The sequence below is a fragment of the Oncorhynchus keta genome, unplaced genomic scaffold (genome assembly GCF_023373465.1).
Source record: "Oncorhynchus keta strain PuntledgeMale-10-30-2019 unplaced genomic scaffold, Oket_V2 Un_contig_5523_pilon_pilon, whole genome shotgun sequence".
NCBI classification, from domain to species: domain Eukaryota; kingdom Metazoa; phylum Chordata; class Actinopteri; order Salmoniformes; family Salmonidae; genus Oncorhynchus; species Oncorhynchus keta.
In genome coordinates, this window is record NW_026288340.1 from 18,623 (window position 1) to 32,377 (window position 13,755).

At 45.2% G+C, this 13,755-nt stretch overlaps 2 protein-coding genes across 3 annotated transcripts in view; both read left to right on the forward strand.

Moving 5' to 3' along the window:
- The window catches only part of isy1 (ISY1 splicing factor homolog), a 31,145-nt gene that overhangs the window by 10,819 nt on the left and 6,571 nt on the right, over positions 1 to 13,755 (forward strand). The window contains exons 2-6 of the mRNA XM_052510266.1: positions 2,914 to 2,965; positions 3,115 to 3,223; positions 3,319 to 3,431; positions 13,414 to 13,531; positions 13,630 to 13,752. Coding sequence (XP_052366226.1) covers positions 2,914 to 2,965; positions 3,115 to 3,223; positions 3,319 to 3,431; positions 13,414 to 13,531; positions 13,630 to 13,752 — 515 coding nt within the window. The remainder of the gene's footprint in view (positions 1 to 2,913; positions 2,966 to 3,114; positions 3,224 to 3,318; positions 3,432 to 13,413; positions 13,532 to 13,629; positions 13,753 to 13,755) is intronic.
- Positions 5,547 to 7,602, forward strand: LOC127925390 (uncharacterized). Of its 2 annotated transcripts, XM_052510264.1 has the most exons (3): positions 5,547 to 6,121; positions 6,538 to 6,873; positions 7,050 to 7,602. In XM_052510264.1, the coding sequence occupies exons 1-3, from the start codon at positions 5,583 to 5,585 to the stop codon at positions 7,138 to 7,140; spliced, it is 966 nt and encodes a 321-aa protein (XP_052366224.1). In that variant the 5' UTR covers positions 5,547 to 5,582; the 3' UTR covers positions 7,141 to 7,602. The 2 variants fall into 2 exon arrangements, with proteins under 2 accessions (XP_052366224.1, XP_052366225.1); XM_052510265.1 differs by lacking the exon at positions 6,538 to 6,873.

Genomic DNA, 13,755 nt, shown 5'->3' on the forward strand with positions numbered 1-13,755 from the left:
TAAGTTTGTTTTACTCACTGCTTTAGCACACTCTGCTAACCCTGATGTCCTTGCCGTGTCTGAATCCTGGCTCAGGAAGGCCACCAAAAATTCAGAGATTTCCATACCCAACTATAACATCTTCAGTCAAGATAGAACTGCCAAAGGGGGAGGAGTTGCCGTCTACTGCAGAGAGAGCCTGCAAAGTAATGTCATACTTTCCAGGTCCATACCCAAACAGTTCGAACTACTAATTTTGAAAATTACTCTCTCCAGAAATAAGTCTCTCACTGTTGCCGCCTGCTACCGACCCCCCTCAGCTCCCAGCTGTGCCCTGGACACCATTTGTGAATTGATCTAGCTTCAGAGTTTGTTCTGTTAGGTGACCTAAACTGGGATATGCTTAACACCCCGGCAGTCCTACAATCTAAGCTAGATGCCCTCAATCTCACACACATCATCAAGGAACCATCAAGGAATACACCTCTGCCGTCTTCAACCAGGATCTCAGCGATCACTGCCTCATTGCCTGTATGCGCTACGGAGCCGCAGTCAAACGACCACCCCTCATCACTGTCAAACGCTCCCTAAAACACTTCTGTGAGCAGGCCTTTCTAATCGACCTGGCCCGGGTATCCTGGAAGGACATTGACCTCATCCCGTCAGTTGAGGATGCCTGGTCATTCTTTAAAAGTAACTTCCTCACCATTTTAGATAAGCATGCTCCGTTCAAAAAATGCAGAACTAAGAACAGATATAGCCCTTGGTTCACTCCAGACCTGACTGCCCTCGACCAGCACAAAAACATCCTGTGGCGGACTGCAATAGCATTGAATAGTCCCCGCGATATGCAACTGTTCAGGGAAGTCAGGAACCAATACACGCAGTCAGTCAGGAAAGCTAAGGCCAGCTTCTTCAGGCAGAAGTTTGCATCCTGTAGCTCCAACTCCAAAAAGTTCTGGGACACTGAAGTCCATGGAGAACAAGAGCACCTCCTCCCAGCTGCCCACTGCACTGAGGCTAGGTAACACGGTCACCACCGATAAATCCATTATTATCGAAAACGTCAACAAGCATTTCTCAACGGCTGGCCATGCCTTCCGCCTGGCTACTCCAACCTCGGCCAACAGCTCCGCAGCTACTCGCCCAAGCCTCTCCAGGTTCTCCTTTACCCAAATCCAGATAGCAGATGTTCTGAAAGAGCTGCAAAACCTGGACCCGTACAAATCAGCTGGGCTTGACAATCTGGACCCTCTATTTCTGAAACTATCCGCCGCCATTGTCGCAACCCCTATTACAAGCCTGTTCAACCTCTCTTTCATATCGTCTGAGATCCCCAAGGATTGGAAAGCTGCCGCAGTCATCCCCCTCTTCAAAGGGGGAGACACCCTGGACCCAAACTGTTACAGACCTATATCCATCCATCCTGCCCTGCCTATCTAAGGTCTTCGAAAGCCAAGTCAACAAACAGGTCACCGACCATCTCGAAATCCCACTGTACCTTCTCCGCTGTGCAATCTGGTTTCCGAGCCGGTCACGGGTGCACCTCAGCCACGCTCAAGGTACTAAACGATATCATAACCGCCATCGATAAAAGACAGTACTGTGCAGCCGTCTTCATCGACCTTGCCAAGGCTTTCGACTCTGTCAATCACCATATTATTATTGGTAGCCTCGGTTTTTCGGATGACTGCCATGCCTGGTTCACCAATTACTTTGCAGACAGAGGTCAGTGTGTCAAATCGGAGGGTATGCTGTCCGGTCCTCTGGCAGTCTCTATGGGGGTGCCACAGGGTTCAATTCTCGGGCCGACTCTTTTCTCTGTATATATCAATGATGTTGCTCTTGCTGCGGGCGATTCCCTGATCCACCTCTACGCAGACGACACCATTCTATATACTTCCGGCCCGTCCTTGGATACTGTGCTATCTAACCTCCAAACGAGCTTCAATGCCGTGGCCTCCAACTGCTCTTAAACGCTAGTAAAACCAAATGCATGCTTTTCAACCGTTCGCTGCCTGCACCCGCACGCCGGACCAACATCACCACCCTGGATGGTTCCGACCTTGAATATGTGGACATCTATAAGTACCTCGGTGTCTGGCTAGACTGTAAACTCTCCTTCCAGACTCATATCAAACAGGGGCGGCAGGGTAGCCTAGTGGTTAGAGTGTTGGACTAGTAATCGGAAGGTTGCAAGTTCGAATCCCCGAGCTGACAAGGTACAAATCTGTCGTTCTGCCCCTGAACAGGCAGTTAACCCACTGTTCCTAGGCCGTCATTGAGAATAAGAATTTGTTCTTAACTGACTTGCCTAATAAAGTAAAGGTAAAATAAAAATCTCCAATTGAAAATCAAACCAGGAGTCGGCTTTCTATTCCGCAACAAAGCCTCCTTCACTTACGCCGCCAAACTTACCCTAGTAAAACTGACTATCCTACCGATCCTCGACTTCGGCGATCTACAAAATTGCTTCCAACACTCTACTCAGCAAACTGGATGCGGTTTATCACAGTGCCATCCGTTTTGTGTATTTCAGATTGAACCAATGCATTTGGTTGCACCAGGGGGGCATTTGGGTGCATCGGATTTTTTTAAAATTGTTTTTATTTTACCTTTATTTAACCAGGCAAGTCAGTTAAGAACAAATTCTAATTTTCAATGACTGACCGAGGAACTGTGGGTAAACTGCCTGTTCAGGGGCAGAACGACAGATTTGTACCTTGTCAGCTCGGGGGTTTGAACTTGCAACCTTCCGATTACTAGTCCAACGCTCTAACCACTAGGCTACCCTGCCGCCCCAGATGTGAACCCAAAGTGGCCAAGTCCCCCGGGCCGGGGGCGCCTGGCTGGCTACTCTATGTACTGGTCATGAATGTATTATTTTTCAGTATGTATTTGTATTAACTTGTGAAATACACCTCGTCTCCCCAGGACGGCCTTGGCCCGGTTCAGAAATGCTCAGCTGGAGGAGGGCAAAGTCAGGGTGAGGAAGATGATGATGATGATGATGATGATGTCCTAATGTCCTTTAGGGGAATGATTACAAATTTTAGATTTCTTGTCCCAGAGTTCACTAAACACCATAAAGTGGCTCTTGTGTTGTTATCCTGACATGTTTGTTGACTGTTCCAGGAGAGGAGACCGTTCCTGGCCTCAGAATGTACTGAGCTGCCTAAAGCAGAGAAGTGGAGACGACAGATTATCAGTGAGATCTCCAAGAAAGTTGCTCAGATTCAAAATGGTGAGTTGTCCTACATGTGACATTGAACCGTTAATAAATGTTTATGAATGAAGAGCATAACCTCATCTATGTGTTTGCCTGTTATTCTCTGATAGCTGGTCTGGGAGAGTTTAAGATCCGGGACCTGAACGATGAGATCAATAAGCTGCTGAGAGAGAAAGGTCACTGGGAGGTCAGGATCAAGGAGCTGGGAGGACCTGACTACGGGGTAATAGAGTTGGGAGATTTCAATCTTTATCCTATGGTGGTTATGTGCCTCCCCCCTCATCCAGGATAGAACTGTTTCTTTTATATCACCTTCCATTAAAAGGATCACATACATTCTTACATCATCACATTTAAACCAGTCAGTCCATCATGTTACATTCACTAACAACACAGAGGACATTAATACATTCACTAACAACTTTTTTTCAACCACTCCACAGATTTCTTGTTAACAAACTACAGTTTTGGCAAGTCAGTTAGGACATCTACTTTGTGCATGACACAAGTTAGTTTTCACTATCACAATTCCAGTGGGTCAGAAGTTTACATACACTAAGTTGACTGTGCCTTTTAAACAGCTTGGAACATTCCAGAAAATTATGTCATGGCTTTAGAAGCTTCTGATAGGCCAATTGACATAATTTGAGTCAAATTGGAGGTGGACCTGTGGATGTATTTCAAGGCCTACCTTCAAACTCAGTGCCTCTTTGCTTGACATAATGGGAAAATCCAAAGAAATCAGCCAAGACCTCAGAAGAAAAAACAATTGTAGACCACAAGTCTGGTTCAACCTTGGGAGCAATTTCCAAACGCCTGAAGGTACCACGTTCATCTGTACAAACCATAGTACGCAAGTATAAACACCATGGGACCACGCAGCTGTCATACCTTTCAGGAAGGAGACGCGTTCTGTCTCCTAGAGATGAATGTACTTTGGTGCGAAATGTGCAAATCGATCCCAGAACAACAGCAAAGGACCGTGTGAAGATGCTGGAGGAAACAGGTACAAAGTATCTATATCCACAGTAAAACTAGTCCTATCTTGATTTAACCTGGAAGGCCGCTCAGCAAGGAAGAAGCCACTGCTCCAAAACCGCCATAAAAAGCCAGACTACAGTTTGCACCTGCACATGGGGACAAAGGTTATACTTTTTGGAGAAACTTCCTCTGGTTTGATGAAACAAAAATATATATTTTTGGCCATAATGACAATCGTTATGTTTGGAGGAAAACAGGGGATGCTTGCAAGCCAAAGAACACCATCCCAACCGTGAAGCACGGGGGTGGGAGCATCATGTTGTGGGGGTGCTTTGCTGCAGAAGGGACTGGTGCACGAGGATGGAAAATTATGTGGTTATATTGAAGTAACATCTCAAGACATCAGTCAGGAAGTTAAAGCTTGGTCGCAAAGAGGTCTTCAAAAAATGGACAATGACCCCGAGCATACTTCCAAAAGTTGTGGAAAAATGGCTTCAAGTACAACAAAGTCGAGGTGTGGCCATCACAAAACCCTGACCTCAATCCTATAGAAAATTTGTGGGCAGACCTGAAAAAGCCTGTGCGAGCAAGGAGGCCAAAATTCAACCAATTTATTGTGGGAAGCATGTGGAAGGCTACTCAAAACGTTTGAGGCAAGTTAAACAATTTAAAGGCAATACTACCAAATACTAATTGAGTGCATGTAATCTTCTGACCCACTGTGAATGTGATGGAAAAAAGCTAAAATAAATCATTCTCTGAACTATTATTCTGACATTTCACATTGGTGATCCTAACTGACTTAAAAACCTTTTTTACTAGGATTAAATCTCAGGAATTGTAAAAACTGAGTTTAAATGTAATTGGCTAAGGTGTATGTAAACTTCCGACTTCAACTGTAAGTACATATACCGATACAATTTACTTTGCATTTAGTAGTCCAACAGTACAAGGAAGGAATGAATGTTAGAACACCTTCTTGGCCATGGGCATTCTGAAGCGTCGGCCAGAGGGAAGCCTCTCAAACTGAAGGTGTGGAGAGGGTGGGAGGGGTCACCAACGACAGCCAGTGCCTTCCTTTTGGTTGCCTTGCTGAACAAACTGCTCAAATGTGACTGTGGTTGACCAACTACTTTGCTGGCTGTGTTTACTATTCTTGTTTGTTTGCTTTTACTCATGTTCAGATTACCAGACTGTCATATTGAATGTGAGGATCCTCTTCACCAGATCAGATTACCAGACTGTCATATTGAATGTGAGGATCCTCTTCACCAACTCAGATTACCAGACTGTCATATTGAATGTGAGGATCCTCTTCACCAACTCAGATTACCAGACTGTCATATTGAATGTGAGGATCCTCTTCACCAGATCAGATTACCAGACTGTCATAATGAATGTGAGGATCCTCTTCACCAACTCAGATTACCAGACTGTCATAATGAATGTGAGGATCCTCTTCACCAACTCAGATTACCAGACTGTCATAATGAATGTGAGGATCCTCTCCACCAGATCAGATTACCAGACTGTCATAATGAATGTGAGGATCCTCTTCACCAGATCAGATTACCAGACTGTCATAATGAATGTGAGGATCCTCTTCACCAACTCAGATTACCAGACTGTCATAATGAATGTGAGGATCCTCTTCACCAACTCAGATTACCAGACTGTCATAATGAATGTGAGGATCCTCTTCACCAGATCAGATTACCAGACTGTCATATTGAATGTGAGGATCCTCTTCACCAACTCAGATTACCAGACTGTCATAATGAATGTGAGGATCCTCTTCACCAACTCAGATTACCAGACTGTCATATTGAATGTGAGGATGCTCTTCACCAGATCAGATTACCAGACTGTCATAATGAATGTGAGGTTGCTCTCCACCAGATCAGATTACCAGACTGTCATAATGAATGTGAGGTTGCTCTCCACCAGATCAGATTACCAGACTGTCATAATGAATGTGAGGATCCTCTTCACCAACTCAGATTACCAGACTGTCATATTGAATGTGAGGATCCTCTTCACCAGATCAGATTACCAGACTGTCATAATGAATGTGAGGTTGCTCTCCACCAGATCAGATTACCAGACTGTCATATTGAATGTGAGGATCCTCTTCACCAACTCAGATTACCAGACTGTCATAATGAATGTGAGGATCCTCTTCACCAGATCAGATTACCAGACTGTCATAATGAATGTGAGGATCCTCTTCACCATACGTAGAATGTATGCACACATGACTGTAAGTCGCTTTGGATAAAAGCGTCTGCTAAATGGCATATATTATTATATATTAACTCAGATTACCAGACTGTCATAATGAATGTGAGGATCCTCTTCACCAGATCAGATTACCAGACTGTCATAATGAATGTGAGGATCCTCTTCACCAACTCAGATTACCAGACTGTCATATTGAACGTGAGGATGCTCTTCACCAGATCAGATTACCAGACTGTCATAATGAATGTGAGGTTGCTCTCCACCAGATCAGATTACCAGACTGTCATAATGAATGTGAGGATCCTCTTCACCAGATCAGATTACCAGACTGTCATAATGAATGTGAGGATCCTCTTCACCAGATCAGATTACCAGACTGTCATAATGAATGTGAGGATCCTCTCCACCAGATCAGATTACCAGACTGTCATAATGAATGTGAGGTTGCTCTCCACCAGATCAGATTACCAGACTGTCATAATGAATGTGAGGATCCTCTTCACCATACGTAGAATGTATGCACACATGACTGTAAGTCGCTTTGGATAAAAGCGTCTGCTAAATGGCATATATTATTATATATTAACTCAGATTACCAGACTGTCATAATGAATGTGAGGTTGCTCTCCACCAGACTGCTGTACATCCTCCAGAACATCCTGGCTGACCCCAACCCCCTTAAATTTCCTGATTTTAAAAACAGGCGCTGACTTGCTTTGTATTTATTTTAAGTCTGTATTCTCTGTAAAACTCAGATTGTTATCAATTTGTGTCCCTGGGTATTTGAAACACTGGTTGGTCGTTCAGAGACAGTGGTTGAGACATTGGCAGGTTGTTGCCATTGATGATGAGCTCCTTTTGTCTCTTCCACATTGATGTGGAGGGCACTTGACCGGCACCATTCTTGAAGGTTGTTGGTCTGTTTATAAATAGCTGTCCCCATCTGACGTAGCATCTTTAATAAAGAGTCCTACCAGAGCCATGTCATCCGCGTGCTTGAAAAGGCTCACATTGTTTCCTTGGAGGTAAAGACCAACAACGGTGAAATGACACAGCCCTGGGGTCCCCCTGAGTTCAGGGTCAGTTCATCAGAGAGAGGACACAGCCCTGGGGCGCCCCTGTGTTCAGGGTCAGTTCATCAGAGAGAGGACACAGCCCTGGGGCGCCCCTGTGTTCAGCTCATCAGAGAGGGGACTCAACCCTGGTGCCCCCCTGTGTTCAGGATAAGTTCATCAGAGAGGGCCCATTCATGAGGCCCCCCTGTGTTCAGGTCAGTTGATCAGAGAGGCCCCATCACAAGGACCCTCTGTGCGATCAGTTGAAGTCCTTGATCCAACCTGCCAGGCCTCCGTTGACTTTCAGGTCCAGTAGTCGTTTCAGCAGTGTGTGGATTTGCATTGTATTGAAAGCTGAACTAAAATCAATAAATAAAATTACATTTACATTTACATTTAAGTCATTTAGCAGACGCTCTTATCCAGAGCGACTTACAAATTGGTGCATACACCTTATGACAACCAGTGGAACAGCCACTTGCATCTAAATCTTGTTGGGGGGGGTGAGAAGGGGGGGTGAGAAGGATTACTTACCCTATCCTAGGTATTCCTTGAAGAGGTGGGGTTTCAGGTGTCTCCGGAAGGTGGTGATTGACTCCGCTGTCCTGGCGTCGTGAGGGAGTTTGTTCCACCATTGGGGGCCAGAGCAAACAGTTTTGACTGGGCTGAGCGGGAACTGTACTTCCTCAGTGGTAGGGAGGCGAGCAGGCCAGAGGTGGATGAACGCAGTGCCCTTGTTTGGGTGTAGGGCCTGATCAGAGCCTGGAGGTACTGAGGTGCCGTTCCCCTCACAGCTCCGTGAGGCGAGCACCATGGTCTTGTAGCGGATGCGAGCTTCAACTGGAAGCCAGTGGAGAGAGCGGAGGAGCGGGGTGACGTGAGAGAACTTGGGAAGGTTGAACACCAGACGGGCTGCGGCGTTCTGGATGAGTTGTAGGGTTTAATGGCACAGGCAGGGAGCCCAGCCAACAGCGAGTTGCAGTAATCAAGACGGGAGATGACAAGTGCCTGCATTAGGACCTGCGCCGCTTCCTGTGTGAGGCAGGGTCGTACTCTGCGGATGTTGTAGAGCATGAACCTACAGGAACGGGACACCGCCTTGATGTTAGTTGAGAACGTCAGGGTGTTGTCCAGGATCACGCCAAGGTTCTTAGCGCTCTGGGAGGAGGACACAATGGAGTTGTCAACCGTGATGGCGAGATCATGGAACGGGCAGTCCTTCCCCCGGGAGGAAGAGGAGCTCCGTCTTGCTGAGGTTCAGTAAAATGTGATATGATTTAGCATGTTGAAGGTGACTAGTCACCATGTTCACCAAGGTCAGTGTAGCATCCTCAGTCCCCCTCTGTGCCTTATAGGAACAAAAATAAAAAATGATATTGTGCGAAATAGAATGCAATCGGGTGAATCATGACAAAATATGATAATGTTGAAAGCCTGGGCAGATGCCAAGTGCAGGCAATGGCAAATCTTGAGGAACAGGCTGTCGTACCGTAGTGAGGTTATAGGACAACATTTTTTTAATTACATTTTTTAGTTTTTTACTTGCCATATTGTATTTACTTAGCCACCATGACCTCATTTGCTCACATTGTATATAGACGTATTTTTCTACTGTAAGACGCATCATAGCATTAGTATCTACCAACCCTATGGGGTAAGACACATCATAGCATTAGTATCTACCAACCCTACTGGGTAAGACTCATCATAGCATTAGTATCTACCAACCCTACTGGGTAAGACTCATCATAGCATTAGTATCTACCAACCCTATGGGGTAAGACGCATCATAGCATTAGTATCGACCAACCCTATGGGGTAAGACGCATCATAGCATTAGTATCTACCAACCCTATGGGGTAAGACGCATCATAGCATTAGTATTGACCAACCATATGGGGTAAGACGCATCATAGCATTAGTATCGACCAACCCTATGGGGTAAGACGCATCATAGCATTAGTATCGACCAACCCTATGGGGTAAGACGCATCATAGCATTAGTATTGACCAACCCTATGGGGTAAGACGCATCATAGCATTAGTATCTACCAACCCTATGGGGTAAGACGCATCATAGCATTAGTATCGACCAACCCTATGGGGTAAGACGCATCATAGCATTAGTATCTACCAACACTACTGGGTAAGACTCATCATAGCATTAGTATCGACCAACCCTACTGGGTAAGACTCATCATAGCATTAGTATCGACCAACCCTATGGGGTAAGACACATCATAGCATTAGTATCTACCAACCCTACGGGGTAAGACTCATCATAGCATTAGTATCTACCAACCCTATGGGGTAAGGCTCATCATAGCATTAGTATCGACCAACCCTATGGGGTAAGACTCATCATAGCATTAGTATCGACCAACCCTACTGGGTAAGACGCATCATAGCATTAGTATCGACCAACCCTACTGGGTAAGACTCATCATAGCATTAGTATCGACCAACCCTACTGGGTAAGACACATCATAGCATTAGTATCGACCAACCCTATGGGGTAAGACGCATCATAGCATTAGTATCTACCAACCCTATGGGGTAAGACGCATCATAGCATTAGTATCTACCAACCCTACTGGGTAAGACTCATCATAGCATTAGTATCTACCAACCCTATGGGGTAAGACGCATCATAGCATTAGTATTGACCAACCATATGGGGTAAGACACATCATAGCATTAGTATCTACCAACCCTATGGGGTAAGACGCATCATAGCATTAGTATCTACCAACCCTACTGGGTAAGACTCATCATAGCATTAGTATCGACCAACCCTACTGGGTAAGACTCATCATAGCATTAGTATCGACCAACCCTATGGGGTAAGACGCATCATAGCATTAGTATCTACCAACCCTATGGGGTAAGACTCATCATAGCATTAGTATCTACCAACCCTACTGGGTAAGACTCATCATAGCATTAGTATCGACCAACCCTACTGGGTAAGACTCATCATAGCATTAGTATCTACCAACCCTACTGGGTAAGACACATCATAGCATTAGTATCTACCAACCCTACTGGGTAAGACTCATCATAGCATTAGTATCTACCAACCCTATGGGGTAAGACACATCATTGCATTAGTATCTACCAACCCTACTGGGTAAGACTCATCATAGCATTAGTATCTACCAACCCTATGGGGTAAGACACATCATTGCATTAGTATCTACCAACCCTACTGGGTAAGATGCATTATAGCATTAGTATCTACCAACCCTATGGGGTAAGACACATCATAGCATTAGTATCGACCAACCCTATGGGGTAAGATGCATTAGTATTGACCAACCCTATGGGGTAAGACGCATCATAGCATTAGTATTTACCAACCCTACTGGGTAAGATGCATTATAGCATTAGTATCTACCAACCCTACGGGGTAAGACTCATCATAGCATTAGTATCTACCAACCCTATGGGGTAAGGCTCATCATAGCATTAGTATCGACCAACCCTATGGGGTAAGACTCATCATAGCATTAGTATCGACCAACCCTACTGGGTAAGACGCATCATAGCATTAGTATTGACCAATCTGATCGGGTAAGACTCATTATAGCATTAGTATTGACCAACCCTATGGGGTAAGACGCATCATAGCACTACCTCACAATGGGGTTTTGGTGAAACTGCCTAAGAAGTTAATGCAAACAACACTGCATCGGTGGCACTGTGTTATCCTCACAGCGGGCAAAGAAGGTGTTTAGATTGTCTGGAAGCAAGACGTAGGTGTCCGTGACGTGACTGGTTTTCCTTTTGTGATCTGTGATTGTCTGTAGACCCTGCCACATACGTCTTGTGTCTGAGCCGTTGATTTGCGACTCCATTTTGTCTCTATACTGACATTTCACTTGTTTGATTGCCTTGCGGAGTGAATAACTATTCATATTCCCAGTCACCCTTCCATGGTTAAATGCAGTGGTTCACGCTTTGTTTTGTGCGAATTCCGCCATCTATCAACGGTTTCTGGTTAGGTTAGGTTTTAATAGTCACAGTAGGTACAACATCTCTTATACTCTTCCTTATAAACTCACTCACCGACTCCGTGTATACGCCAATATTATTCTGAGGCTACACAGTCCCAGTCCATATGATCAAAACAATCTTGAAGTGTGGATTCTGATTGGTCAGACCAGCTTTGAATAGTCCTTAGCACGGGTACATCCTGTTTTGAGTTTCTGCCTATAGAAAGGGAGGAGAAAAATGGAGTCGTGGTCAGATTTGCCCGAAAGGAGGACGAAGTAGGGCCTTGTATGCATCACGGAAGTTAGAGCAGCAGTGATCCGGTGTTTTACCGGCGAGAGTGCTACTGTCAATATGACTGCGGCAAATGGCTTGCTTGCATATAGGCCTACTGTAGCTCTGATTGGCTATGGCGCACTGCTCTGTGGCCTGGACAAGACACATTTTTATTGCTCTGGAATTGTCACATGTCTTACTCTATCATTCCAAAACCTTCTATGGAAGTATGAAAAGGGTTGCTGGTTTGAATACCCGAGCCGACAAGGTGACAAATCTGTCTGCCCTTGAGCGTCTCAGTCCATTGCATCTGCCTATGTCACTCTTCCGCATCTGCGGTGAAAGGTGACAGAGTTCGACTGGTGTTTGTCTGACCATGAGGCATCTCAAATCGGTATTCTCACAAAATCGTCTGTAGCGTACAAACTGTTTGGCTTAAAAACTATTATGAACCATCTGTGGAGAAATGAGACTCTCACAAACACTATGGTGTTCTCCAACCCCCACAAGCGTCTTGGGACTTGTCTGAAGTTGGACCAGCCAATCTGACAACTTCTGTATGTGGTGTCCTAACAGTTTGGGCTACACACACCATCTGTGGAAAGGCGAGACTCTCGCAAACACGTACATGTCGGTTGTTTTACAAGAGCAAAAATCCACAAAGCAGAAATCGGAGCACAAGTCAGAATTGGGGCTAGCAACCGTAGATGGGCCAGGCTGTACATGCACATTTCCAGATATCATCAACAGTAATACAATCAGGGCACGGCAGAGGACAGAGAGAGCTCTGCAGTGTTGATTTATGACATCTGAATGTGCATCAGATGGCAACAAGGTCATATTGTACAGCAATTTCATCAGGTAACATTAATACAAACCCGGCGAGAGGTGGTTAGAATAGGATGGGAGGCAAGAGTCTGTGAAACCAATAGAGAGTCAGTCGTGAGTGTGGGAACAAACACATTCTGTCCCACGGCTGGGTAAACAAGCAAGTTCATAGTCAACAAAACGCGCAGGAGTCATGAGGCAAATACCTTAAAGGACAAGAAAAATAATGTCATGACTTGGGGCCATTGTAAGTTCAGTCACTCGCCCCAACAAGATAACTTGAGAGAGTAGCTCTCTAGGTCTATACTAGTTAATTAAAGCGTTTCTGAGTAAGCTCATATAATTAGCCTCCCTAAAATTCTGATCAGTCCAAAACCTGCGGTGTGTGTAAATGCGTATGTGCTGGAGGTGAAAAAAAGCTTGGGACAGAAGGGGGGAGTGTGGCGGGGGTACCTGTACCAGACAAGGGGAGACAGGCCAGGGCAGACGGTGAACAGATCACCAGGTGTAATCCAAGCAGCAGGCAACGGGAATAGGTTTCACACACTAGTGGGAGAAGTTTTAGTCGTGAAGCTGAGTAGGACAAGTCGTGTTCAACCTTAACAAACAGGTGTGTGGTGGAGCAGATAAGTTCAAAGTGAAAAAGCTGAACGAAACACATGAAGACAACCAAGACACTGGTAAAATGGCTAAATTCCAAAGCCAAATCAAACAGCTAGTTAAGTCATTACCTGATCACTGATGTAATGTCAATGAGATATTAAGTGACTCTCAGTACAGTGTTAGTCTTGTCCTGAACAATCTTTATGTTCTCTTGTGTCTATCTTCCAGAGAGTGGGACCAAAGATGCTGGACCATGAAGGGAAGGAGGTCCCAGGAAACAGAGGATATAAATACTTTGGAGCAGCTAAAGACCTGCCTGGAGTCAGAGAGCTGTTTGAGAAAGAACGTAGGTTTACTGACAATTGATACTCCAAGGATGATATCCAGTTTAGGTTAATACCATGTTTGATACCACTATGGAATGTGTACTGATCACCCCCCCAGCCATCCCTCCCCCCAGGAAGAGCAGAGCGGAGCTGATGAAGGACATCGATGCTGAGTACTACGGATACAGAGATGAGGATGATGGGGCGCTGGTCCCTCTGGAGCAAGAGTACGAAAAAGAAGGTA

What these genes read in the sequence shown, in the direction of transcription:
- LOC127925390 (XM_052510264.1), top strand. Translation starts at nt 5,583, where the DNA reads ATGAATGTGAGGATCCTCTTCACCAACTCAGATTACCAGACTGTCATA. An exon ending in ACTGTCATAATGAATGTGAG is followed by an intron (nt 6,122 to 6,537) that starts GTTGCTCTCCAC and finishes AATGAATGTGAG; the next exon opens with GATCCTCTTCACCAGATCAG. An exon ending in ACTGTCATAATGAATGTGAG is followed by an intron (nt 6,874 to 7,049) that starts GTTGCTCTCCAC and finishes AATGAATGTGAG; the next exon opens with GTTGCTCTCCACCAGACTGC.